At 51.3% G+C, this 24,791-nt stretch overlaps 1 protein-coding gene across 1 annotated transcript; it reads right to left on the reverse strand.

The window, feature by feature from the left end:
* Positions 1-1,352: 1,352 nt before the first annotated feature.
* On the reverse strand, positions 1,353-17,650 carry DHRS7C (dehydrogenase/reductase 7C). Its single transcript, XM_084863945.1, has 7 exons — positions 17,398-17,650; positions 17,030-17,189; positions 8,575-8,687; positions 6,474-6,684; positions 4,806-4,898; positions 3,087-3,242; positions 1,353-1,610 (listed from the first exon to the last, which is right to left on the reverse strand). The coding sequence occupies exons 2-7, from the start codon at positions 17,181-17,183 to the stop codon at positions 1,402-1,404; spliced, it is 936 nt and encodes a 311-aa protein (XP_084720071.1). The 5' UTR covers positions 17,184-17,189; positions 17,398-17,650; the 3' UTR covers positions 1,353-1,401.
* Between the last annotated feature and the right edge of the window lie 7,141 nt (positions 17,651-24,791).

A 24,791-nucleotide genomic window follows, 5' to 3' on the forward strand; every position in this document is an offset into this window, starting at 1 on the left:
TTGATAAAAACAGCAATGGCTGGGCCCCCCTTCGGGCCAATGAGGTGTAGGGAAGGGGCTCATTCAGAGGCGCTGCGGGGACCGAGAATCACAGCTCTGCCCGCTGCCCGTGGGAGCTACTTGGGTTCATTAGAATTAAACAAAATGAAAAACCCCGTTTCGTAGGCACACAGGCTACATTCGAGGCTCAGCAGCCATGTGTGGCTAATGGCTGTCATGTTGAAAAGGCAGATGACAGAATGTCTCCACTGTGGACAAGGAGGGGCCACGTGCTTGCCTGACAAGCTCAGGGGAGGCCTGCCGGCTGGTCCTGGATCAGAGGCCAAAAGGAACCACATGGGCTGGTCTGACCGAAAACTCTGACTGAAAGCGAGTCCTGGCGGGTGGGCGTGCCCTGGCTGGCATCTTCCCTGACAAAGGTCCGTCTTTGCCTTAACTGAGCCTGTCTGTTGTCCTGTTGCATCTACGATGACACACCTTTAGGATGTCAGGTAGCTTCCCTTTCCCAGCCCTCACTGCACCAGAGTAGAGACCACAAATCCTGGCATTGCAGGGGGGGCAGTAATGAGTGGCAAAGCTGGTGGGTGGGGACAGTTAGGAGTGACCCAGACCGGCAGGGAAGGGGCTCTTGAGGGCGACCAGGAAGACAGGCAGGTGAACGATTAGGAGCCAGAGGTCCAGGACTGTCAGACATCCCCCAAGGGGTCCCCAATTGGAGAGGGTGCAGGCTGGGCTGAGTGGACCCTCTCCCCCCGCACACCCCCCCCCCCCCCGAGTACAAAAATTTCATGCACCAGGCCTCCAGTAATGCATAAAATAAGTTGTGAAGCTGCCATTCTCTGGAGCACTCTCTCTGTTGAGATTTCGCTTCCCAACAGTTGTCGTCACTGTGGCTCAGATAAGCTCATACAAATTACCTGCAGGTTTAAAGGTTTCTCACGGTGACACATCATTGCAAGAAGGTCTACCTGGCAGGGCTGCTGTGGGGTTGCCAAGCCCTGCCTGCTCTTGGGGGCTGAGGTGGGCCAGAGGCCCTTACTAAAATGGGAGTGGTTTTCTGAGTGTGTGTGTGTGTGTGTGTGTGTGGTGTTAGGCCAGTGTGTGTGTGTGTGTGTGTGTGTGTGTGTGTGTGTGTGTGGTGTTAGGCCCACTTTGGCTCCCGTTTGCTGCTCAGATGTCACCCTACAGAGTCAAGAAGCTTCTGGAAGCGTGTCCCGGGAACGTCGAGTGGAGACAACCAGAGGCCCCCGGGTCATGCTTGCCAGGGTTGTGAGCATCTCCCACCAGGAGGACAGGTTAGGGGCGGGTGAGAGCTTGTGTGGGGCCCTCAGTGCTGAGAGGACAGAAGAACTGGCACCTGCAGGAAAGCCTTTATTCCCGCCAGGTGAGCCGCTGCCCAGGTCAGCCCTCCTCGGGGACGCTGAGCCGCTCCTTCACGCCGCAGGCCACCACCGCGAAGAAGAACTCGGGGAAGAAGGTGCGCAGGTACACGGCGGCCTTGGGGACGGGGTTGGCCATGAACACCTCCTGCTTCTTCCGCCTCACGGTGCGCATCACCTCCTCGGCCACGTCCACCGGGTGCGCCCCGTAGGTCAGCTTCCTGGAAAAGACTGAAGGGCCCCAGGGAGGGCACGGGTTCGAGTCTCTGCATGAGCAAACTGACCAGGCCCCTCTGCACGCCCAAAGACAGGGCTGCGTGTGCTGAGCCCGGAGTCAGGGGCTCGGGGTGGCTCTGCCTTCCCCTGGCCGGAGGCCCTGGGCAGACACTTTATGCCTCAGCTTCCTCCTCTGTAAAGTGGGCACAGCTTCCTGCCCTGTTAACGTCACAGGAGGGACGTAGGAGGGACGAGAGGGGGCTGGGAAAACCTAAAGGCGTCGGGGGAACTCAGGGGATGCTGCTGATTGCTGCTGATTGCTGCTGCTTCTGTGGTCTGCCGCCTGGACTCACGCCCCATTGTGGTCCACCCTGACTCCCTAAGGTAGAGAGTTCCTGGGAAGGCACCTGGGCATCTCTTTAATTACTGTCAGCTGAATCCAGTGGCGTTGGCAAAAACACCCGCTGGAAACATGCTTTGCCAAAAGGCAGGTGTGTTGTCAGCTTGACCTTCAGCCCAGGTGCCAGGGGGTGGGTCTTGCTATTTAAATCCAGCCACGCAGGAAGGAATACGACTCGGGCCCACCCAAGAATGCACGTAATCTCCTTTGTCTTGACTTTTAGTAAAACTTCCTGTTTGTTTGTGTTTTTTTTTGCTGTCTAAAATAAACACGCTGTATTGGCTCGAGGTCCCTGTCCCCGTCAGAGGACAGTGGTCCCACCCGGCCCCAGCTTTTTCATTCTATCTCTGTGTCTCTTTCATTTCATGTCTCTTTCATTTCATGTCTCAGTCCTCAGCCACCTCTACTCAGAAATTGGACTGCTCTCCAGCCACACTGGACGAGGAAAAGAGAGAAATATTTACACCCTAATGTGGACTGAGCGGTGGGCAGAGGGCAGTGTGGAGAGCATTCTAGCTTCACAATAATAATAATAATGAGCTGGGACCTGCTCCAAGCCCTCTAGGAGCCAGGGCCCTCATTCCTCCCATGTCTCCATGCGGTAGAGAGCACCATCCCTCATTTTCTAGATGGGAAACCGAGGCAGGAGGTGAAGGGAATGGCTGTTATCGAGCATGTAGCATGTGACAGAGGCACGCTGCAGACGCAGGCAGCCTGGCTCCAGACTCTCAGCCTCTAGGAGAGGGAAGCAGGCTGTTCTCAACGACCAAACCTGGGGAACTGAGGCTCAGAGACAGGCCGCTCCATGGGCACGGTCACAGAGCCTGTGAGCCACTGAGCCCAGTTGGCCCTGGGCTGCGGGCTACAGGTTAGGATTCTCTCCACCTGGTGCCTCTGGTCTGAGTTTTGGGGCCCCTCCCTGCCATTGGGTGGTGCAAGGAGCCCGCCCCCCAGTCTCATGCTTCTGGAAGACACCCTTCCCCTCCCCCAGGCCCAATAAACTCAGGCTGTCCTGGAGGTACACCCTATGGCCCCCCCGCTTTGCCCCCAGCCCTCCCCACTGTCCCTCTGGCTCCCTGGGGAAAGCTCACATTTGCAGATGGAGGCCTGCCAGCCGCCCTGGCCCGGGAGCACGTTGGAGGACCGGATGAACGTGGGGCTCACGGTGCTGACCACCACGTCGTACTCCTCCACTTCAGCTCGGAGGCAGTCGAAGAAGCCGAGCGCCGCATGCTTGGAGGCAGCATCTGGGGGAGAAAGCAGCCAGTGGGGGGAGGAGGGGTGTCAGGGCGCGACCCTGCTCTGGGGAGAGCACGGGGACAGGGCACCCAGCACACAGTCCTACCAGCTCCTCTGGGAGGGGCCTGGGACCCACTTCATGGGGAGGAGAGCAGCCCTGTGCTGGGAGGGGCAGGGCCAGAGCTGGGGTGGCCCACTTGCCCACTGTGCAGCCTCGGGCAAATCACTTTACATTCCTCAGGCTCCGTTTTCTTATCTTTAAATTGGGGATGGCCCGGCTGGTGTGGCTCAGTGGTTGAGTGTCAACCCTTGAATCAAGAGGTTATGAAGAGATTCATGGTCAAGGCTCATGTCTGGGTTTCAGGCTTGCTCCCAAGTAAGGGCCGTGCCGGAGGCAGTCGGTGCATGTTTCTCTCTCATCCATGTTTCTATCCCTCTCCCTTCCTTTCTCTCTAAAAATCAATAAAAACATATTTTTTAAAATATGGGGATGATGTGACCCTTACCAAGTTGTGAAGATTGAATGAGACGTCTATCATGTGCCTGGCCCACACGGGAGCTCCCCTTCCTCGCCAGGAAGGCTGTGAAATGGGGCAGCTGCCTTGGAAAACAGCCCGGCAGCTCCTGAAACTGCGAGGAGTTCCCACACGAGCAATGAAAACATGTGTCGCCCTAGTTGGTGTAGCTCAGTGGATAGAGCGTTGGCCTTCGGACTGAAGGGTCCCAGGTTCAATTCCGGTCAAGGGCATGTACCTTGGTTGCGGGCACATCCCCACTAGGGAGTGTGCAGGAGGCAGCTGATCCATGTTTCTCTCTCATCGATGTTTCTAACTCTCTATTCCTCTCCCTTCCTCTCTGTAAAAATCAATAATATATATATATTTTAAAAATTACGCCGAAACCGGTTTGGCTCAGTGGTAGAGCATTGGTCTGCGGACTGAAAGGTCCCACCCAGGTTCGATTCCGGTCGGGGGCATGTATGTTGGTTGCGGGCACATCCCCGGTGGGGGGTGTGCAAGAGGCAGCTGGTCGACGTTTCTCTCTCATCGACGTTTCTAGCTCTCTATCTCTCTCCCTTCCTCTCTGTAACAAATCAATAAAAATATATTTTAAAAAAATTATTAAAAATTTTTTTTTTTTTTTTAAAAGGAACAGAGCTCATGGGTGAACCTTGAAACATCCAGCTGAGTGAAGGAAGCCGGCCCCAAAGGCCCTCACATTGCACGCCTGCGTCTGTGTGAAATGTGAAGTCACGGAGACGATTGGGCTGGGCTGTGCGCCCCTGTCCGGGGTGTGGGGTTCCTCCGGCACTGATCACAGTCAGGCAGGCCGTGTCCTGACACTGAGAGAGGAGCCCCGGGGAGCGGGCCCTTACGTTCATGTCTCCGTGTCCACCGGAGCCACCTTCGGGCTATCGGTGCTCAAAATAGGAACTGAAAGGATGAGAGGAAATGCAACAGGCCATTTCACTCTGGGACCTTCTCCCGTGGGACCATGGGCTTCGTCCTTGACCCAACACCTCTTGTTCTATAAGACAGGGAAGGCAGAACATGGCTGTCTTGGCAACTTACATGCTGTGCGGAACGGGACTCCGAGCTTGCCTTGGATGTTGTTCACTAACACGATTTGGCCCGTCCTCCGGGAGATCATGTTGGGCAGCAGGACTGCAGAGCACAGGACAGTGGTCAAGGTTAAACATCTGAGAGCAAGTTGGCAGTAACAGGCAGACCTCCCCCAGGCCTATTTCTCCAGGGCTCCTCCGTCTCTCTGGTGACAGAATGAGGATGGAACGGACCCTCAGCCACCACCTGTCCAGTTTTCCTAAGAGTGGGCTGGTCTCAACTGGTGAGCAACTGGGTGCCTTTAAATGACCCGCCCAGGTGCGCAGTGACACGATTTCAATAGTGAGGGAGTTAACCCTTTTCAGTTCTCCTCTCCCCACCAGGAGGAAGTCTGCTGTTGGTTCTAATGTGCGGTCAGCACCTCCTGCAGGTGCTAATCTTTTAACAAAGTGAGAGAAGACCTCAGCCCTTGGGAGAATTTTCTACTTTGTTTTGATGTCAGGTTTTCTTCTATTTATGCGGAGAGAAAGGGGCTTCTCGTTTATGGTGGTATTAGAAAGATTTCCTCCCCCCAAAAAATTACTTTAAAATGGAGAGAATTCAAGTGGAAGAGTTAGAAGTTAAAAGACTCAACTTTCTGATGGCCAACTGAATCCAGTGCCTGCGTGTTCGAGGCGGGCGCTCGGAGACCCCATCAGAGAGTGGAGTCGGCACGTTAGAGGAGCAGCCAGGGAGACACCCAGCCCTGGCCTCCCCACTCCACTGTGCGTTCCTCACTTGGATGTCCACCCACCTTGACACCCCCCCCCCCGCCCCGAGGTTAACTGCAGGGCACGGTGTGGTGTGTCCCTGGGGGCTGGGTGGAGGTTCTTTGTATCTCTGGGCACCCTTTCAGAGTTCTGGGAGGTCACCTTTCAGCGTGACATATTTTTCCCTTCTGTGTCATCGTAGCTATTAGCATGGAGATCCTGGCTCCCTCAGCCTCCCCCTGGGAGCCCCACTCCCTACACATAGAAATTCTCCAGGCTTAGATGCTCCCTCTTGGGCTTCTGCTTTGCTAACCTTTCTATAGGGAAGGGACTTCAACTCTTGGTTCTATCCCATGTCCTCTCCAGCCCTGACCCCCCGGGCTTCAGACCTGCATTTGAACTTGGCAATGAAAAATGCTCACACAGGAACCACCACTTGACCCTTAAAAGGGATCCCTGCCCTCCCCGTGTCTTGCAAAGGGAGCGACAGTATTCTGGGTCCTCTTGGACTTGGGGATAAACTGTTTTCCTTTTCGTTGCTGAGGATAGAAGCTCTCCCTTTACAAAAGCTGTCATGGTTAGGAGCAGATCAACGGCAAGGCTGATGGGTGGAAATGGATGCAGAGCATGGAGACAACGTGCAGAGATTGGGATGGGGTCAGAGGGAGCCATGGGTATAATGAGGGGAAGGGCTTGGGGACGGGCCTCACAGAGAGGGAGGCTGGATAGACCAGGAAGATATTTCCAAAGCCCCCTTCCTCCCATCAGCATTGACAGTCAGTATGTCGAAGGCTTTCACCACATAAGTAGGGATTTTCTGAGGGGCTGGAGACGCCTTCTAGAATTGGATGACCATCTGTTGACATAAAGGAGCCCTCTCTCGCAGCGGGCGGCCCAGAAATCCAGAGGAAGGTCAGACTCACGAGACCTTTGGTCAGTGTGATGGGCCCAAAGTAGTTGGCATCCATGATCCTCCTGTCCAGCTCCAGGGAGATCTTGTCGGCGGGCCCCTTCACCTTCACGCTGGCGTTGTGGACGAGGATGTCCACGCAGCCGTAGCAGCCCAGGACCTCTTTGGCCACGTCCTGCACACAGCTGATGTCCGCCAGGTCTAAGAAGACCAGCTTTGGGGTGAATGTCTGCCGAATCAATGAGGCAGTCAAGACATACGTGGGAACAGCACCTCCTCTTCACACTCTGGGGCCCTTCAACGGAAGAGCCACCCCCCTCCCCTTTTTAAAAAAAACCAAAAAACATTTTATTGATTTTTTTTTTTTTTTTCCAGAGAGGAAGGGAGAGGGATAGAGAGTTAGGAGCATCGATGAGAGAGAAACATCGACCAGCTGCCTCCTGCACACCCTCCACTGGGGATGTGCCCGCAACCAAGATACATGCCCTAGACCGGAATCGAACCTGGGACCTTTCTGTCCGTAGGCCGATGCTCTACCACTGAGCCAAACCGGTTTCAGCTCCCTTTAATTTTTAATTGCACCTGACATTAAATATTCTATTAGTTTCAGGTGTATACATAATGACTAGACGTGATATGATGTACAAAGTGACCCCCCAATAAGTCTAGTACCTCCCTGACATCATGCAGCATTACTACGACATTACTGCCTCTAGTCCCTAGGCCAGTGGTCAGCAAACTCATTAGTCAACAGAGCCAAATATCAACAGGACAACGATTGAAATGTCTTTTGAGAGCCACATTTTTAAAACTTCAACTTCTTCTAACACCACTTCTTCAAAATAGATTTACCCAGGCTATGGCATTTTGTAGAAGAGCCACACTCAAGGGGCCAAAGAGCCGCATGTGGCTGGTGAGCCGCAGTTTGCCGACCATGGGCCTAGGCGGCACTTCGTTTTGTAACTGTCCACATCCAGCTTTGTAGCCAGGCATGGTGGTGAGCCCTAGACACGTGCTGTCATGGAGACTCATGTTTAGAGGGACAGGGATGGGAAAATGGATGATGCCATGTGGTAAAGACGATCGCAGTGGTTAACATGCTCTAGTCCTGAGATACACCCCTGAAGAGGGTCTCCTGACCAAATTTGTTTGGGAAATTACATACCCTTTTAGGAGGTACACAGTGCACCTCATCAGCATGTCAAAGGCTTGGGAAAGTCCCGTGGGAAAGTGATCAGCCAGACATGGTGGCTCACTCAGCAGCTCCCCACCATCGCCCTCAGAACCTCGTGTTCACTCTTTCCCTAAGAACATCCCAGGAAACACACCTTGAAGGGTCCTGGGCTCCCTCTTTCCATTTATCACACTTAGGTCTGAATTATTGCTGGCTATTTCCAAAAACCAAGTTCAGCATCACGGGCAAAGGTTTAAAAAATCCCGAAGAGAGCTGAAAGCAGTTTCCCAGACACCGCTCCAGAGACGCTCTGAGAAGGGCAGTGACGCTGAACTACGTGCTCACCTCCCAGGTGACTCTTTAGGAGGGTTCACCCCACTGGTCTCTAAAGAAAACATTATTTGAGCCAAAAACAGTTTAGCTCAGTGGATAGAGTGTTGGCCCTGCGGACTGAGGGGTCAATGGCATGTACTTGGTTGCAGGCACATCCCCAGTGGGGTGTGTGTGTGTGTGTGTGTGTGTGTGTGTATGTGTGTGTGCAGGAGGCAGCTGATCGATGTTTCTCTCTCAGCGATGTTTCTAACTTTCTATCCCTCTCTCTTCCTCTCTGTAAAAAGTCAATAAAATATATTAAAAAGAAAAACACAAAACACATCATTTGAGCTCTTATGCCTATGACATACCCTCCCTCTGAGCCCTCTCTGGCTCCGAATGGGGTGGGAGTGGGAGTCAGTGGCTAGAGGACACCATTTGGCCTGGCCGGTGACCAGTGAATGGACCCCTAGGACTGGCAGACATGCTGTGTCTAGATTCGCGAGGCCGTTGCCTTACATCCCCCCAAAGGGATCCCCACATCTCCCCCCGTTTGACCCAAGGGCTGCTGGTGAACAACCCGTGGAGGGTAAGGGTACCGGGAGCTGTCCGAGCTGACGGCCGGAGGCTTACCTTGCTGGGGTCAGCCACGCTGATCAGGGCGTCGTAGAGATCCTCCAGCCGCTCCCAGTTCTTCCCGCACAGCACCAGCCTCGCGCCGCCCGTGTGAAACACCCGCGCACACTCTGTGGGGAGAGGGAAGGAGGGCAGGGCGCACCGTGTGGATGGAGCCACGGACGGTGGGCCCCTCTGCATTGCACATTCAAAAATTCAGAGAATCTCAGAGATCAACCAAAGAGCTAGTATGTATGCACAGAAGCCTAACCAATGGACACAGACACCAGGGGCGTGAGGGCATGAGTGGGGGTGGGGTGGGAGGGCAATGGGGGGATAAGGACACATACCTTAATCCAGCGGTCGGCAAACTCATTAGTCAACAGAGCCAAATATCAACAGGACAACGATTGAAATTTCTTTTGAGAGCCACAGTTTTTTAAACTTAAAACTTATTCTAATGCCACTTCTTTGAAATAGACTCGCCCAGGCTGTGGTATTTTGTGAAAGAGCCACACTCAAGGGGCCAAAGAGCCGCATGTGGTTCATGAGCTGCAGTTTGCCCACCACGGCCTTAATCAATAAAGGAAAAAAAAAAGAAAAAAAGGTGTGTGTGTGTGTGTGTGTGTGTGGGGGGGGGGGGGGGAAGAATACAAAGAATCTAAAAGTCTGAGGACCCTGAGGTCTTTTTAGAGCTCATTTCACTCAACCTCCTCCCTGGGCTGGGATCAGCTCTCATTGCTGCCTTGGGGTGTGGCCTCCTGTGACAGGGAGCCCGTCGTGGGGGGAACAGCCTTTGTGCACATGTGCACTCTGATGATTAGAACATTCTTCCTAAAACTGGACAGAACGATGGCCCTGCCCAGCGAGGCCTCCTGTCCACAGCCCCAAATACATCCCAGTCTTAAGATATTAGGAACAGCCCATGTATTTTTCAGACCAAATAGCACCAGTTTTGTTTACAGAGTGTCTGTAAACAATATTCATCTCTGTAGATGAATATTCCAGCCAGGGTTCTTTTTATTAAAAAAGGAAACCTGTCTTAGTCAACTGGACTCTGGACTAACTCCCAGCTCACCCAACACAGGACTTTCTCCCCTGGGCTGTGACTGGGAGACACACTGAATTCTAGTGCAGCAATGACTGCTGTTTAAGGACAGTGAAAGCTAACGTATCTTGGGAGCTGAGTTGTCCCAGGGACTCTTAAAGGGAATGTACATGTATTAGCACATTTAATTCTTACAGTAGCCCTAGGGGGCCATCCCCTGGTTGGGCGCTCTGAAAGCAAACCAGGATGGCTGGGATTTACTGAGCGTGCTCTTCAGGGAAACTCTACCAGGAGTTAGGCCGCGGGGTAGTGCCAGGCAAGGATGGGGTCCTAAGAAAGGCTCCGGAGCAAACCCAACCACAGAGCTGTTCTCCCTGGAGGCGGGCGGACCAGCCTTCCCTACACCCTTGCCAGCCAGTCACTGACTGTGCTGCCGCCCTCTGGGGTGGGTGCAGAGGGTGTTTAACTCCTGGGCAAGTCAATGACCACAGCAGACAGATGGTGAGACTTTGAGCCCCGGCAGCCACAGCACCTACCATGCGGGGGGAGGGGTGGTACCTGCTACTGTCCCATTGCCCACCAAGCAGAACACTGCAGGTTGGCTGGGCAGCACCAGGAGGCTGGGTCTGAGGTAACAGCTCAAAGTGACCTGGCTGTGATAGTCTCCTGCGAGCTTAGCAGCTGGTGCAGGGGAGAGAAGGGAGCCAGACAGTGGGCTGGGGCAGCACGGTGGGCAGGGGGTCAGGGTGTTGGAGAGAGCGCAATTGTGTTGCTGGAGCGGGCAACCTAAGCGAGATGGGAGCAGGAGAAGGCAGATGGGGTCAGAGAGAGGACCATTTGAGACCTGTGAGGCGTAGAACAGGGCGGGGGTGTGGTGGAGCTGAAAGGAGGGAAGCTGTGGTTAGTTCAGGGGGAAAACCTGATTCAAGAAATAACCATGTTGCTTTTCTTCCCTACCTGGACCTGCCAGAGTGGCTTCCACAAGACAGGGAGGTAAGAAGGGCTGCTCTGCCATCGAGGCGGTGGAGGGGTCTTCAAACTACGGCCTGCGGGCCACATGCGGCCCGCAGAGGAGTCTGATCCTGCCCGCCAGGTTTTTTGGGCAGTGAGCGCAGCCGAGGTATTACAGTAGAAATTAGTAGTTCATATAGTCCGGCCCTCCAGCTCTCTGAGGGACCGTGATCTGGCCCCCACTTTAAAAAGTTTGAGGACCCCTGGTTGCCATTCCCAAGTTCACCCACAGTGTGGGTTTCAGGAAGCGCGCCCCTCAGGCCCTCACAGAGACCCGGGAAGTTGCCAAGGAGATGGGGGCTCCGGTGTGTGCCCAGACACCAGGCTCCACAGAGCTGCCTGGGCCCCAGGAGTAAGGACTGTCCCATACCGCATACGGCGGCCCAGAAAGCATGATGAGGATGAAGACTCACCATACAGGGTCTACGGGCCTGTCACCACTTCCAAACCTACAAACAGCTAATGCGGGCGAGGACTGGCTGCTGCTGATCAAATGAAGCGATAAAACCCCAAAACAAAGCACCATAAACCTGTTACCAACGGCGCCTTGAATTATCAGGACCACAGAGAATGGAAGCTTTCTCCAAATGCAGGTATTTTATTGAGAAAGAGGCATATGCTTGTGCATGGCAAAGTCCAATAAAGATGTGAATCCGTCTGCAGTGGATTTGATGCAGGAACAATAAATATGCAAGAAAGGCAATGGACATCTTGATAAACAATAACGGGGATGGGCTAATTGTGTCCGTTATTAAAATGTGTCATAAAGCTACAGAAATTAAAGCAGTGGCTCAAGTATAGATGGAAAATTTGATTAAAACAGAGTCACATAGTCATAAGAATTTAGTATTCAATGAAGTTATTTTGAATCAGTGTGAAAAGAATATATTATTTAAGGGTATTAAGGGTATTTTTCCTCCCACTGCTTAACTATATAGTTGGGAGGGAAAAAAGGTCTAGATGCAATATATTGAAATGGATTAAATAATTAAATGTAAAAAAAGAACCATAAGTCAAAACCGGTTTGGCTCAGTTGATAGAGCGACGGCCTGCAGACTGAAGGGTCCGGGGTTCGATTCCGGTCAAGGACATGTACCTTGGTTGCGGGCACATCCCCCCAGTGGGGGGTGTGCAAGAGGCAGCTGATCGATGACTCTCTCTCATCGATGATTCTAACTCTCGGTCCCTCTCTCTTCCTCTCTGTAAAAAATCAATAAAATATATTTATAAAAAAAAACACAGAAAAAAGACAGAACCATAAAAGAACTAGAAGGAAGGAGAGATAAATATATAGCCCTGCTCTGGGGAAAGATCATTTATGCCTGACACCAAAGGAAGAAATCATAACAGAAATGACTTATAGAGCTGTATCCTCAAAACAGCTTCCTTTATTTACATCAGAAAACATAAATCAAAATTAGGACCAAGACAAATTGAGGAAACAGGATTTTAGATATACAAATAGATATACAATTCCGAAGTTGGTGGCCAGTCTAAGACGTAAATTTTCAAAGGAGTTGGCTAAACCATGTTTTAAGGATCCATTTGTATCCAACAACAGGACACAAATGGATCAAGAAAGAGGAGGAGAGGTCTTTGAAGACGGAATTTTGGGGAAAAGAGCTGTTATGTGTTTGTCCATTTCTCCGTCCTGGAGAGAAGGTGCCAGTGGGCCCGTGTCAACAGCTGCCTAGCTCCCTGCAGCTGGGAGTCCAGACCCATGTCTGAGTCAGACCTGAGAATCGAATGGAAAGGACCATGGGCCAATCTCCTCGGAGCAGAGGAGGGGAGAGCTGGCTGCCCCACGGGGTGGGTTGGTACAGTGGACCGGAGGTAAGGTGTGACTGGCTGGGAGCTCCTTTGAATTCTGCCCAAGGGGAGCTGGCGGGAGGGCAGTGGGTCTGAGCCGTGACTGAGAAGCAGAGCACAGCCCTTCACAGAAGCTGTGAGCGGATGTTCCCAGGAGAATGCTGCTGGACACACCACTGCCCCAGAGGAAGACTCAGACTCGGTTTAAACACGTGCCATCTCCCAAGTGGTAGGCAAGTCAAACTGATTCCTGCTCTCCTGCTCCCTCTCCTCCCTTCCCCTTCAGGAAGAGCAGCAATCTGGCAGGTGATCTGCTCTAATGGGAAAAGCAGAGAGGGGAAAGCAAGTTCAGCTTTTATGAGAATTGGCACGTTTACTAATGTATTGGAGGGCACCCATTTCTGAGCCGACGCTGTGTTTTATAGCCTCAGGGTTTTGCACAAACTAGTAGCATCAGAAAAGTCTTGGCACTACCTGTTTTTTTTTTTTTTTGTTTGTTTGTTTGTTTTTTTTTTTAAAGAGAACCAACATGCAGAACAGCTGGTATGGCTCAGTGGTTGAGCAACCACCGCTGGACCAGGAAGTCACTGTCAGGACACATGCCCGGTTGTGGGCTGGGTCCCTGGTAGGTGGCATGCGGGTGGCACCAATCCATGTTTCTCTTCATCACTGATGTTTCTATCTCCCTTTCCCTCTCACTTCTCTGAAATCAATAAAAATACATTTAAAAAACCCAAAACAGCCCTAGCCAGCTTGGCTCAGCGGATAGAGCATTGGCCTGTGAACTGAAGGGTCCCAGGTTTAATTCTGGTCAAGGGCACATGCCCAGGTTGCGGGCTCGATCCTCAGTGGGGGACTTGCAGGAAACAGCCAATCTATGATTCTCTCTCATCACGAATGTTTCTATCTCTCCCTCTTCCTTCCTCTCTGAAATCAACAGAAATATATAAAAAAATAAGAAACCCCAAAGTATCTTTTTAAAAAATCAAGATGCAGAGAAGCCATTCCCCCTGCCTGGGTCACCCCAGGCCTGATGCCTGCTGGCTGCACCTGTGAACATCGTAAAGGGGCTCAAAGAGAATAGGGTGAGTGAGTGTTCCTGAGTGGGTGGGGTTTTATGTCTTATGTTATTTTTACTTAAAAATTCTTCAATATCTGTGGCTTTTATAGAAACAGAATTCATCTGGAGGGAGGAAAACTTCAGCGGCTCAGCTGTAATTTGAGTGGCAGCCACTGGGTGTGGGGCAGCCACGATGGTCAGGGTTTAAGAGACCAGAGAAGTGAGGCTCAATGACATGAAATGATTACCCCGAGTCCACAGCTGGTCCCGTGAAGCAAGGACGTTAACCCAAGCAGTGAGGTTTTCCATCCTGGGCCGCCTCTTGGCCCACGCCCCTCGCTGAGAAAGGAGCCTGTCGGGGAGAGCCGTCACCCACCCATCCTCCCCCGCCCTCTCAGGAAGACGGGACAAACTTACAAGCCGGGCAAGGGGGCAGGTGAGAAGCCTGTGGCCCACAGCCAGACCAAACCTGTGGCCTTGACCTCATTAGGAGGGGCAGCCAGGAGTGTTCCTTACCACCATCCCATTTCGACACCTTGGCTTTCCCAGGCCTGGGAGATGGCCCAGTGGTGCGATCGCTGCTTTGGCCCAGCACCCCCCAAAGGCACAGTCCCCCAAACTGGACATGGTAAGTCGTTCTTGCCAATGCAAGGTGCCAGGTGTACCCAGGAGCTCTTATTTTTACCCTTTCTCAGGTCAGCCCAGCACAGCATCTGTCCTATGTCAAGCAAGTGGGCACCAGGCTTTTTCTCTTTAAGTCGAGCCCTCAAATCTAAGATGCCATAGACTGCAAGATGCTTCCTGACACCAGAGATATTCAAATGCAAACAGATGGGAATGCTGTGAAGTGCTGTTGATTGAAAGACAATCAGCTCGATCTCAGAAATGTTTGACGATGAATCATCGTGCATCCTAGAGGTGATGGAGCAGGCAGGGCTGTGCTCTCTGACGTGCAGTGATTAAGGATTTTGAGCGTTACTCTTGCTGCAGCGACAGTGAGGACCAGGTCACTCATTCTTGCCTTGGCTGCATGGTGCGGGCGTGGGTGAGGGTTAGATCTCCTGATAACAGCTGTTTCCCTAGTGAACAGCTCGGCGCTGAGCTCCTTGCTGCTCCCCCGGGTCAGGTTGGGTTCCCTGAGTCCAGGGCTGTGATGTGTGCTGTGTGCTGTGCACAGCCTGTGGCATCTGCTCAGCACCTCTCACTTTTTTCTTGCCTTGGAACCGCGAAATGAGGCGTTTTGAACCTAGAATCACTATTGTCAGCAGCATGCTCCGGCTGGGCATTTATTTAAGGTCACACACACCCAGCTTCTCAAGTGTTCTCTAAACACTTGGACTTAATTTTTTCTGCTTTGCATTTCTTTCCAGGGGGTAGGGAAGAGGGCCCATATGATCCAGGAAAAACAACAACAACACTGACAGTAGTCACGACAGAGACTAGGTCACAGACCTCAGAAAATGCCATTTTGCCCCTGAGGTGTATACCCTTGGGCACTGGATTTGTACAATGTGTGGCTGAATGAGACTTAAAAAAAAATAGAGAGAGGCTGCTATCGCACATCTCTTGGCAGTGAATAGAACAGGAGTTTTATCTAGTATGATGGAAAGTCAGAGAGAGCTCGGAGGGACTGAGCAGGACCTAACACACATTTGCAGAATACTCTACCCAAAGCAGCAGGATGTGCATTCACTCCAAGGGGCCGTTCCCCACGGCAGTGCACTTCCTGGGCCATAAAGCACACTCAACCAACTCAAACGACTTGAAATCACACAGAGTGTGTCCTCTGATCAGATTGGAATCTAGTTAGAAGTCAAGAAAACAAGCACATGACAACATACTTACCCACGTGAGTGCCTTCTCTCATCAGAAGGCCACTTTTAGAGGGTAGTCCTTACATGCACATTTTGGGGGGTACTTACTGTACACCAAGCTTTGAGCTAGGTGGTGGGGACACCTCAGGACCCCAAAACAGCCTCCAGCACAGGGGAGCCCGTGTCTAGAGATGAACCAAGAAGTGCGTGGATCCCGCACAGTGTGGGGAGGGCACTATCGGGTGTGTTTCTATGAGGAGCCCCGGGAGCCCAGAGGCCAGTTGCTTAGGGAACACCCAGGCGTCAGGGAAGACTTGGTGATGAAGGGGCCTCGTGTGCAGCTGGCCTGGTGCAGGTGGACCTGTTCTACTTGAAGAACAAGGGTTCCCCAGAGACTGTGACTCTGAGTGTCTGTAAGTGGGGGGTCTCTGCTCCAGTTCCCCAGGACAACTGGTGCTTCCCGTTGTCCTGCGTCTGGTCTGGTTGACAAATGTGTGTGTCCTGCTTTGTCCCTGTAGACTTTGGAGTGCGTGTAGACGATGGAGCGTGTGCCCCCTCCCTCTTGAGCCCTGAGTGTAAGGATGCAGGCTATCCTCCTTGGGAATGGCTTCTGGGACCCACATACGGGCCACACAGAGGACCTAGCTCATCTGCCTTACACTTCAAAAATAAATTACATGGTGAGCCCCAGGTGATCACCCACTGAAATGGAGCCCATTGTCAAGGCGGGAAGAGTGGCTCCCATTGGGATGCCCAAGAGAATTCTCAGCGGGAGGACTAGGCATCCAGCCCCCCAGAGGGACTCCTTGGAAGGGGCAGTGCATCTCAGCCCTCGGGATGTAGTGGGCTCGATGGACACTTGCTTAGTGACCTAAGGATGTTGGGCAGGTGTGTTCTTCATCTGATTAATAACAAAGCCATAGCACAAATGACACCCAGACTATGTGGCGGATGGGGCTGCACTGCCCTGGTTAGGAAGGACAGAGCCGGAATCTTACAAGCCTGAGGACGTCACCCCACAGATGTCACCCCTGGAAGGGCCCTCTGAGACCTTCTAATTCCGGGGCTGCAAACATAAATGTGTCTAAGGCCAGGAGGTAATGTGCTTGAGAGAACCATGTCAAGTGTGGCACCTGAGGATCCAGGGTGGGGGTGGGGGTGGGCGCGGCACACCAGGGTATGAGAGCATGCACGCCTGTCATTTTCCACGCTCACACTTGAGCGGTACCCACTACGGCTCAGGCCGCTGCTCTGAGAGCTTTCTGTCTATTAATTCATTAGTCCCTCACAACAGTATTGTGAGGTGGAGATTACCAGAACCCCCACTTGCAGGTGGGAAACCCAAGTCAGAGAAGTGACACCACCCATAGAGCCAGGAACTGAACTCAGCTCCCAAGTCAGGGCTTATAACCGGCACATCGCCCCAGCTGAGGGCTCTCCATTTGCAAAATTCCTGGAGACCCTACGAGGGCAAAACAAGTCACACCTGCAGACCACGTAGGCTGTGAGTGTGCAGCTGCAGAGACCTCAGTGCCCTCCTTTCTCAGGCGAGGGAGCTGCAGCCTTCAACAGAGAAGGTTTTGCAACGTGTGACCTGCAGGCTAATGCCAGGTGCTAAGAGAGACCATGGCCTTGACCCCCACCCGCCTCGCAGGCCTGCCCACACCCCAACCCGCGGCTGCTTATCCTTCGGGGCAGGAGTGGGACTGAGTGGGGGTGAGAGCAGCTTACCCTTGCCCAGGCCCGAGATGGCGTCGGTGATCACCACCACTTTGTTTTGCACGGCCGACTTGGACCACAGCCGGGACACCTCTTGGTAGATGAAGAGAAGGCCGCTGATGCCCAGGAGCAGCAGAGGCAGGGCGAGCACTGCTGTGACCCCCATCTTGTTCTGGGGAAATGGCAAGAAGGAACTGGCTTTGCAAAGGGTTTCCGACCAAGACACCGGGGTGGGGGAGGCCCAGGGCTGCAGCAGGCCGGCCCCCCATGCACCAAGCCCTGAGTGCCCTCCGGGAGCCGGGCTCCCTGCAGCCCCAGGCTGCTTCCGAGCCGAGCACCCTGCTAATCCCCCACCGTCTGATACATAGGAAATTACTCACAGCGTCTCCGAAAGCAGCGTGAATCCAGGGGCCTACCCTCCCGAAGGTTAGTTATAAATATAATTAAAACGAGCCTGCATTTTTGGAAGGAAATCCTTGTGTTAAGGCCACTTGCTGGGGCCCTAATGGCTATTTATAGGGCCCAGTGCACGGGAGGGCTTTCAGGGTAAATATAGTGTCTGTGCTGATACTCGGGGACACATGCTGGCCGGCTCTGGTTTCAGGGCTCCTGCCAGGACTCGGACAGCTCTCCGCATGCTTGGCTGTTGGAGGTGCCTCTGCAGTGTGAGGCTGGGTATCCGGGGCAGGACCTGGGATTTCAGCAGGAACATCCCGTGGCCCTCCCGTCAGGTCGCTGCTGGGTAGCTCAGACTGGCCTGGCAGGGAGCCATCAGGCCTTCCCGTTCTGGCTGGGGCTAAGAAGCATGGAAAAGCTGTTAAATGGAATGGAGCCTCTTGCAGAATAAGCCACTTGGAGGTGTGGGAGGCTTAAAATAGCATTAATATTACAATGTCTCTATGTCAAAGCTGGTTTGGTCTCTACAGAAACTCCTGAGCCGTATTGTGCAGATGTGGCCCTGCTGTGGTTTAACACTGCACAAGTCCTTCACTGGAAATTAAGACCAACTAGAAAAAAACAAAACAAAAACAAAACCACAAATTTAAAAAAATATTTATTAATGAGAGAGAGAGAGAGAGAGAGAGAGAGAGAGAGAGAGAGAGAGAGATCTGTTGTTCCGCTTATTTATTTATGCATTTATTGACAACCAACTTTTTATTGACCTGTATTCTATTAGAAATGTGCACGTATCCTAAGTGTAGCACCAGCCAGAGCTGGTTCCTCCTGATGGTGGGTTTGTTTGCAGAACAACGGCCACTCTGGAAATGACAGGGTCTGCTGGTGCGATAGGCAGGCAGTTGGAATACCGACCCCAGAAAGGTGTTTCCTTCCACCAGAACAGGAAGAAGGTGGGCCCCCTCCTTCTAAGAGACATCTGATAAAACTCACTGAAGGGTTAGCTAAGGCTGGGCAGCCTCCAGGCTAACATGGTTGGTGACTTTGCCCTCATCTGGTGCTGGCTGTCTCTTTGGACAGGGCCACTGTGGTTTTGGTATTGTTTTCTGGACGCATTGGCAAGGCTCAGACGCCATCTTGTTTCCTTGTACACTCAAGGGATCTAATGCAGAGCTTTGCACGTGGCAGATACTAGCAGTTAATGTTTCGCAGACATTGTTCTCAGATCTTCACTTAAACTGATGCACTTAGTCCTTACAACCCTTCAAACAGATAGGGTTGTTCTCCCACTTTACACACGAGAAAACTGAGGTGTAGAGAGACAAGTGACTTGCCCAAGGTCAAGATGAGGAGCTAGGAATTACATTCAGGAATTACATACATGGATGCTTATGACACTAGCATCCATGCTCTTGATCATAAGCTATATTACTTTCCACAAAATGCTTTAAAAAGTCTACTTGACAGAGCTGACACCCCCTTAGCTCCAGTGGGGACTTTCTTAGCCTCAATTCCACCTCCCACAGATGCTGGGGTCAGGAATGGGAGAGTGAGCCAGATTGAGGCAGAGAGACAAAGGGGGGAATTTGGGATCTATTAGGAAACATATTTTTTTTAACATATACTCATTTGATAGATAGATTATCTCGCTATACACACATGTACATACTTCTAGGTAGCTATACACTGAGTGGCCAGATTATTATGAGCACCTGAAGTTTGTAGGCAAATTAGCCGTACACTGCAATGTATGGAATATGGAAGTCGAAGGCCTGTTCGAACACTTTTGCTGTCTGCAGTTACCAAGATAAAATGTCTCTAATTAGCACAGGAAAACAAGGATTGGACAGTTGAGCATTGGAAAAAAGTCATGTGGTCTGATGAATCACATTTCAAGTTGTATCATGCAGATGGCAGGTGAGAATTTTGAGGAAACAGCACGAAAGCATGCAGAACCCTTCAAGCTGGTGAGGGGAGTGTTATGGTTTGGGTCACGTTTTCCTGGCATGAGTTGGGCCCTTTAATTTGTGTGAAACAACGTCTAAATAGCACAACATAGCTAAGTATCATTGCTGATCAGGTTCGTCCTATCATGTTAATGGTGTATCCCAATGGAGATGGCTTCTTCCAACAAGACAACATGCCATGCCATGGTGCTCATATTGTGCAGGAATGGTTTCAAGAACCCGAGGGAGCCTTTACCTTGCTTAGGTGGCCCCACAATCACCAGATCTCCATCCAACTGGGCATTTGTGGGAGGAAGTTAAAAGAGCCATTAGGCAGCTGGTTCCACAACCATCAAATCTCACAGAACCGGACAGTGCTCTTCATCAGACATGGTGTCAGATTCTTCCCATCACCTTTCAACATCTTGTGGAGTCAACGCCAAGAAGAATTGCCACAGCATTGAAGGCAAAAGGTGGCCCAGTGAAGTACTGATGGGGTGGTCATAACAATCTGGCCACTCAGTGTATATATATGTGTGTATGTGTGTGTGACCAACCATTTTCTAAATGCTGGGAGAGGGGGATTCAAAGAACAGCTCTTGTCAGGGAGAGATAATTTACAAACTTCAAGAGGGGGACCACATGTAAATAAATTATCTTATCTGTCATCCACATGAACTGCCTGGGTCTGTGTTATAGCAAAGGCAGACCAAATGCAATGCTTGGTTGTGTCTCTTGAGCTGGGGTGTGTTTCAGGGCTACCCTCACTGAAAACCATTGGGCTCTGCACTTAGATTTGTGTGTTTTTCTCTACAAAGTTAAATTCTAATAAAGTCAGCATTAAATATGTTTTGTAAAAGTGCCTGGGGAGCTAGGAGGATGTGGCAAGGAATCGGTTTTCAGTTGAGCCCGTGCCTGCCCTTGGTGTGGCACTGAGCCTGGCTCCCTCCTCCACGGGCCCCCTGTGCCAGCAGATGGGGTCGGCTTCCCTCTCGGGCCTCAGATCATCACTGTCCCGTGGCACCTTCAGCTGCATCCCCCACGGAAGGCTTCTTGTTTGAGAGCTGAGCGAGTGTGTTTGGAAACATCTCCAAGGCGTGTCGTCCTCTCTAGGCTCAGACTCTGGCTCAGTTTTGTGATAGTGACACGGGGTCTACCCATGCAGATACACAGGGGCAATGAGTCATAGACCAAACATGCCCTGTGGAGGGCAGCAACCCCTTCTGCTGTGAGTGAAGAGAGGCCCGGGACCCAGCTTGCCTTCTCTGGACTGGGCTTATTCTGGAAAATTCCATTTTACGCCTCTTCAAATATGCATCATTCAACAAAACACAGAATTCCATGGGACTGTCATGTGCTAGACAGGTACTCGACTGGAGCCCCAACATGCAGAAGGGACTGGGTTTTCCCTTAATGTGTGGCAGTGTGGATGTTACAGTCGCATAAGCAGAGGGAGGGATTTTATCTGAAACATTTGGGTCCCCTGAAATGATGTGTTCACTAAACACAAATACACTTTGCAATGAATCTGAACATATCTAGCATTGCTAGAATTTGGTGGTCCACACATCCCCCTCCCCCCTCCCCTCAACCACAGATTATGTGTCTAACAACCTGTGGCCTTAGTAAAATGCTACTTTAAAATATAAGATAAGTTAATACAATATTGTAAGTGAGCACATTAGGGAACACACAGTACCCTACTGCCTCAAACCAGCCTGCACGCTTAGCATTGTTTATTTTTAGAAGCAAAAGTGCCTGGCAATTTAAGCACCAACATTCGAACATTTGCTCCACTTCACTGAGATAAGGTGTCATTCCATTCGACTGTTCTCCTTTTATCACTTGATTTTCCTTGCAGACTGATTTACTTTTAGGTAGAACTTAGAAAATTTAGAAGGAAAAACATTTAAAAAATAACACAAAATTTATTTTTAAGCTCATGTCTTTCCGATGAAAATTATAAAGGAAGTATCATTTGTGTGTGTCAGTGAAGGGAAAACACTGTCACCAGACTCCTCTGTCACCAGACCTGTGTGGGCCACACATTTACATCCCTCAGCTTCTCTTCCTCTTGTGCTCATGTTATGTTTACTGAACTCACGGTCAGGAAAGCCGGAGATGCTGATTTAAACTAGAGTGTCAATGACTGATACCTTCAGTGAGCATGATCACACTTCCAGATGCTGGAATTAGAGGGTTTTTGGAGCAGGATGAGCTGGTGAGTGGGTCTTCCCAGGACAGCAGCCTTCTGAAGCCCACCCCAGAGATGCTCATTGTGGACATAAGTGCCCGGCTTGCCTGCCCATGCAGACCTGGCAGCCACCGGCTAGCGTGCGGACGCCTTGCCTGGGGTGCCAGGGGGCAGTTGCTCAGAGAATCTCACCAGGGCATGCCCCACAATGCCAGGAGCAGCTTCCTCTTCCCATTTTCCCAAGCGTCAGGTCCGGGAAGGTGTGCTGAGAGTGCCAGCTGCCATTCTGTGCCCCTGCTTCTCTGTGAGTTCAGGTGGGCTGCTGTGTATCTGCCCATGGCCATGACCCCGCCATGCAGAAGGCGGGAGAGCCCCAGGCGAGGCTGTCAACAAAAGGTGCTGTGAGGAAAGGTGGGCCACCATTCAGGCCCAGGGCTTTCTGCTGGGGTCAGCCCGGGGAAGAGCCAGCGCCCAGCTCTGCCAATTTGCACCTGGGTTTCAGTTGGAGAATCGCAGAGCCCAGCCAACGTGTCATTTTGGTGATGGCTAAGAGCGTGGGGTCTGCACCATCCCTTACTGACTGCAGCCTGGAGCTGGAGACTTCGCCTCTCTGTGCCAGTTTCCTCAATGCTGCACTGGGCAGCAGGCTGCCGCGGTGGGTGTGAGGGGCCCAGCGAGCTGGCGTGGGAGCATCAGCATAGCATCTGCTCCACGGGTTGCTTTTTGTTACTGTGGTTGGCTCTACCCCGGGACTCTGGCATGGGGCACTGCCATGTTTCCATGCCTATTGTCTGGAAGCCTATGCCTCCTGACACGATGGTGCACACTTTTCATCCCTCACAGCCCCAGCAGTGTGGTTGCTGAGAGAGAGTCTCTAAAACCTGACATTTGTGTATGTTTCCGTGGGCTTGGATATCAGGCAAAACTGACGGCTTTAGACACAGACACCTATCAACAACCCTATGACCCCTCTCAGAGCTTCCAAAATATATGTATTTCAGAAAGGAAGGGAGAGGGAGAAAGAGATGGAAACATCAATGATGAGAGAGAATCATTGATTGGCTGCCTCCTGCACACCTCCTACTTGGGATCAAGCCTGCAACCCAGGCATGTGCCCTGATTGGGAATCGAACCAGTGACCTCTTGGTTCTTGGCGCTCAACCCCTGAGCCACACCTGGCTGGGCTCCAGTCATATTTAAACATGACTTGCCAATCAAGAAACTCATGAGTAGCCGAAACCGGTTTGGCTCAGTGGATAGAGCGTCAGCCTGTGGATTGGGTTTGATTCCGGTCAAGGGCATGTACCTTGGTTGCAGGCACATCCCCAGTAGGAGGTGTGCAGGAGGCAGCTGATCGATGACTCTCTCTCATCGATGTTTCTAACTCTCTATCCCTCTCTCTTCCTCTCTGTAAAAAAAAAATCAATAAAATATATATTAAAAAAAAAAAAAAGGAAGAAGCTCATGAATAACACAGGCATGCTCACCAAACCTGGCGGGCTAGTTATTTTACAAAGAGGAAGAAACCCAGGCATTGTTGCACAAGATGAAAGGTAAGTGTATGCACACGTGTTTGTAAGATGCAGCTCTAGTCCGGAGGCCCACATCGGAGAGAACCATGTGATCTAGGACAGCATGGCAAGTCTTTCTGGTAGAGAAAAGTTCTATGGCATGGCCTGGTCTCCCCCCATTGAAGTGTTTATTAGGAGCTGTAGCTCAGGACTCTCTCCCCTGAGCTGTGTGGAAGAATGGAATGACAACTTCATTTCCTGAGGATTTTACTATGTGGTAAGCATTTTAGAAATATAATCTGTTTAAAATTATGATAATATTTTTTATTTGTTTCTTTGGTTAATCCTCGCCTGAGGCTATTTTTTTCATTGATTTTTAGAGTGAGTAGGTGGGAGAGAGAGAAAGAGAGAGAGAGAAACATAGATGTGAGAGGGACACATCGATTGGTTGCCTCCTGCTCTCACCCTGACAGAGGACCAAACCTGCAAGCCAGGTACGTGCCCCTGACTGGGAATCAAATCTGCGACCTTCGGTGGGTGGCTGAAAATTAAATATTAGTTGTTTCATTGTTTTGTCTTTCTTTTTCAGGGACTCTAATTACAAATACGTTTTAACTTAACAACTGTGTGGTGGGCAGAGGCCACTGGGGATGACTCTGGTGGTCCAAATAGAAATTAGTCTTAACTGGTGGTGGCAATTATTTCTGTATTAATGGAAATGTCTAAAGTCCTTAGGATGTACCCGAACTTATAAACGTTCTAGTAGACATCTCATCCACCCAGTTGAAACTAAAAGAGACACCCAGAGGAGGCCTACTCATGACCTTGACGGACCTTGGGGGATGCCAGGGCCTGGGGAGGAGCCTCCAAGAGTCCATGGCCTGGCTCTTTGCTATGAAAACCCAGACATTGGACTTTACCCTCCTCTTCACTGAAGATAAGACTGGGAGAAGATGTTTTGCACTCACCATGCACAGCAGGGACCCACCCCCTGACTGGTGCCTCTCTGATGGCTACAGTGAGGAGGCATCCCTTATCCACCGAAACGCACATATAGAATGGGCTACAAATAAGTCTGTTGGTTTAAACTACTGGGATTTGGGGGTTATTTGTTACTGCAGCAGAACCGAGCCCATCTGGACTGATACTGCCAGCCTTCGGCCAGTCTTTCTCAGCTTCCCAAACAGCATCCATTATGACACGAGTCTCAAATAATTTGCTTCTGGTTAGAGGGAAAGGAACAAAGTTAGTAATGATTTTTTTAAAAATGAATCTGGAAAGATTCAGTACTATCTCCGTAACTAAGTGACCCAGTTCCTTGGATTCCACCAGGCTCTCTAGAGAATGAGAGGAAAGGGAGGATGGAGTGAGCATGTATCAGGAACCCAGCAGAAGCCACCACCAGCCTTACCCTGTGTGCCTGGGAGGTGTGCTGCACACGCTGGTTGGCAGAGCGTGCGTTACTGCCTTCGCCGTGTAGTTCCTTTGAAAAGTGCTCAATCCATGAATATCCACTTGGCGTATGGATCTTGCCAAATTCCGATTTGGGGTGAGTGACAGATGGGCAATTGAAACCACAGCAAATCCCCCGGTGGGGTCCTGTCCCAGGTGGGTTCCCACTTTCTCCCCATTCATACTTCAACCCCAAGTTGAATCGCAGATTGGGGTGGGAGGAGCCTGGATAATTGCCTGGTTGTTCCCTCCACAGGCAGAGGCAGTTTCAGCAT

The sequence above is a fragment of the Pipistrellus hanaki genome, assembly GCF_964339955.1.
Source record: "Pipistrellus hanaki genome assembly, chromosome: 16".
In the NCBI taxonomy this organism is placed as follows: domain Eukaryota; kingdom Metazoa; phylum Chordata; class Mammalia; order Chiroptera; family Vespertilionidae; genus Pipistrellus; species Pipistrellus hanaki.

Bases quoted from the DNA above. Each gene is read 5' to 3' on its own strand.
- DHRS7C (XM_084863945.1), bottom strand. From the start codon at position 17,183: ATGGGGGTCACAGCAGTGCTCGCCCTGCCTCTGCTGCTCCTGGGCATC. The intron at 6,685-8,574 runs GTAAGCCTCCGG...TTGATTCGGCAG, and splicing joins GCGTGGCTGACCCCAGCAAG to ACATTCACCCCAAAGCTGGT. The intron at 4,899-6,473 runs GTCTCGTGAGTC...TGTGCTCTGCAG, and splicing joins GCCCATCACACTGACCAAAG to TCCTGCTGCCCAACATGATC.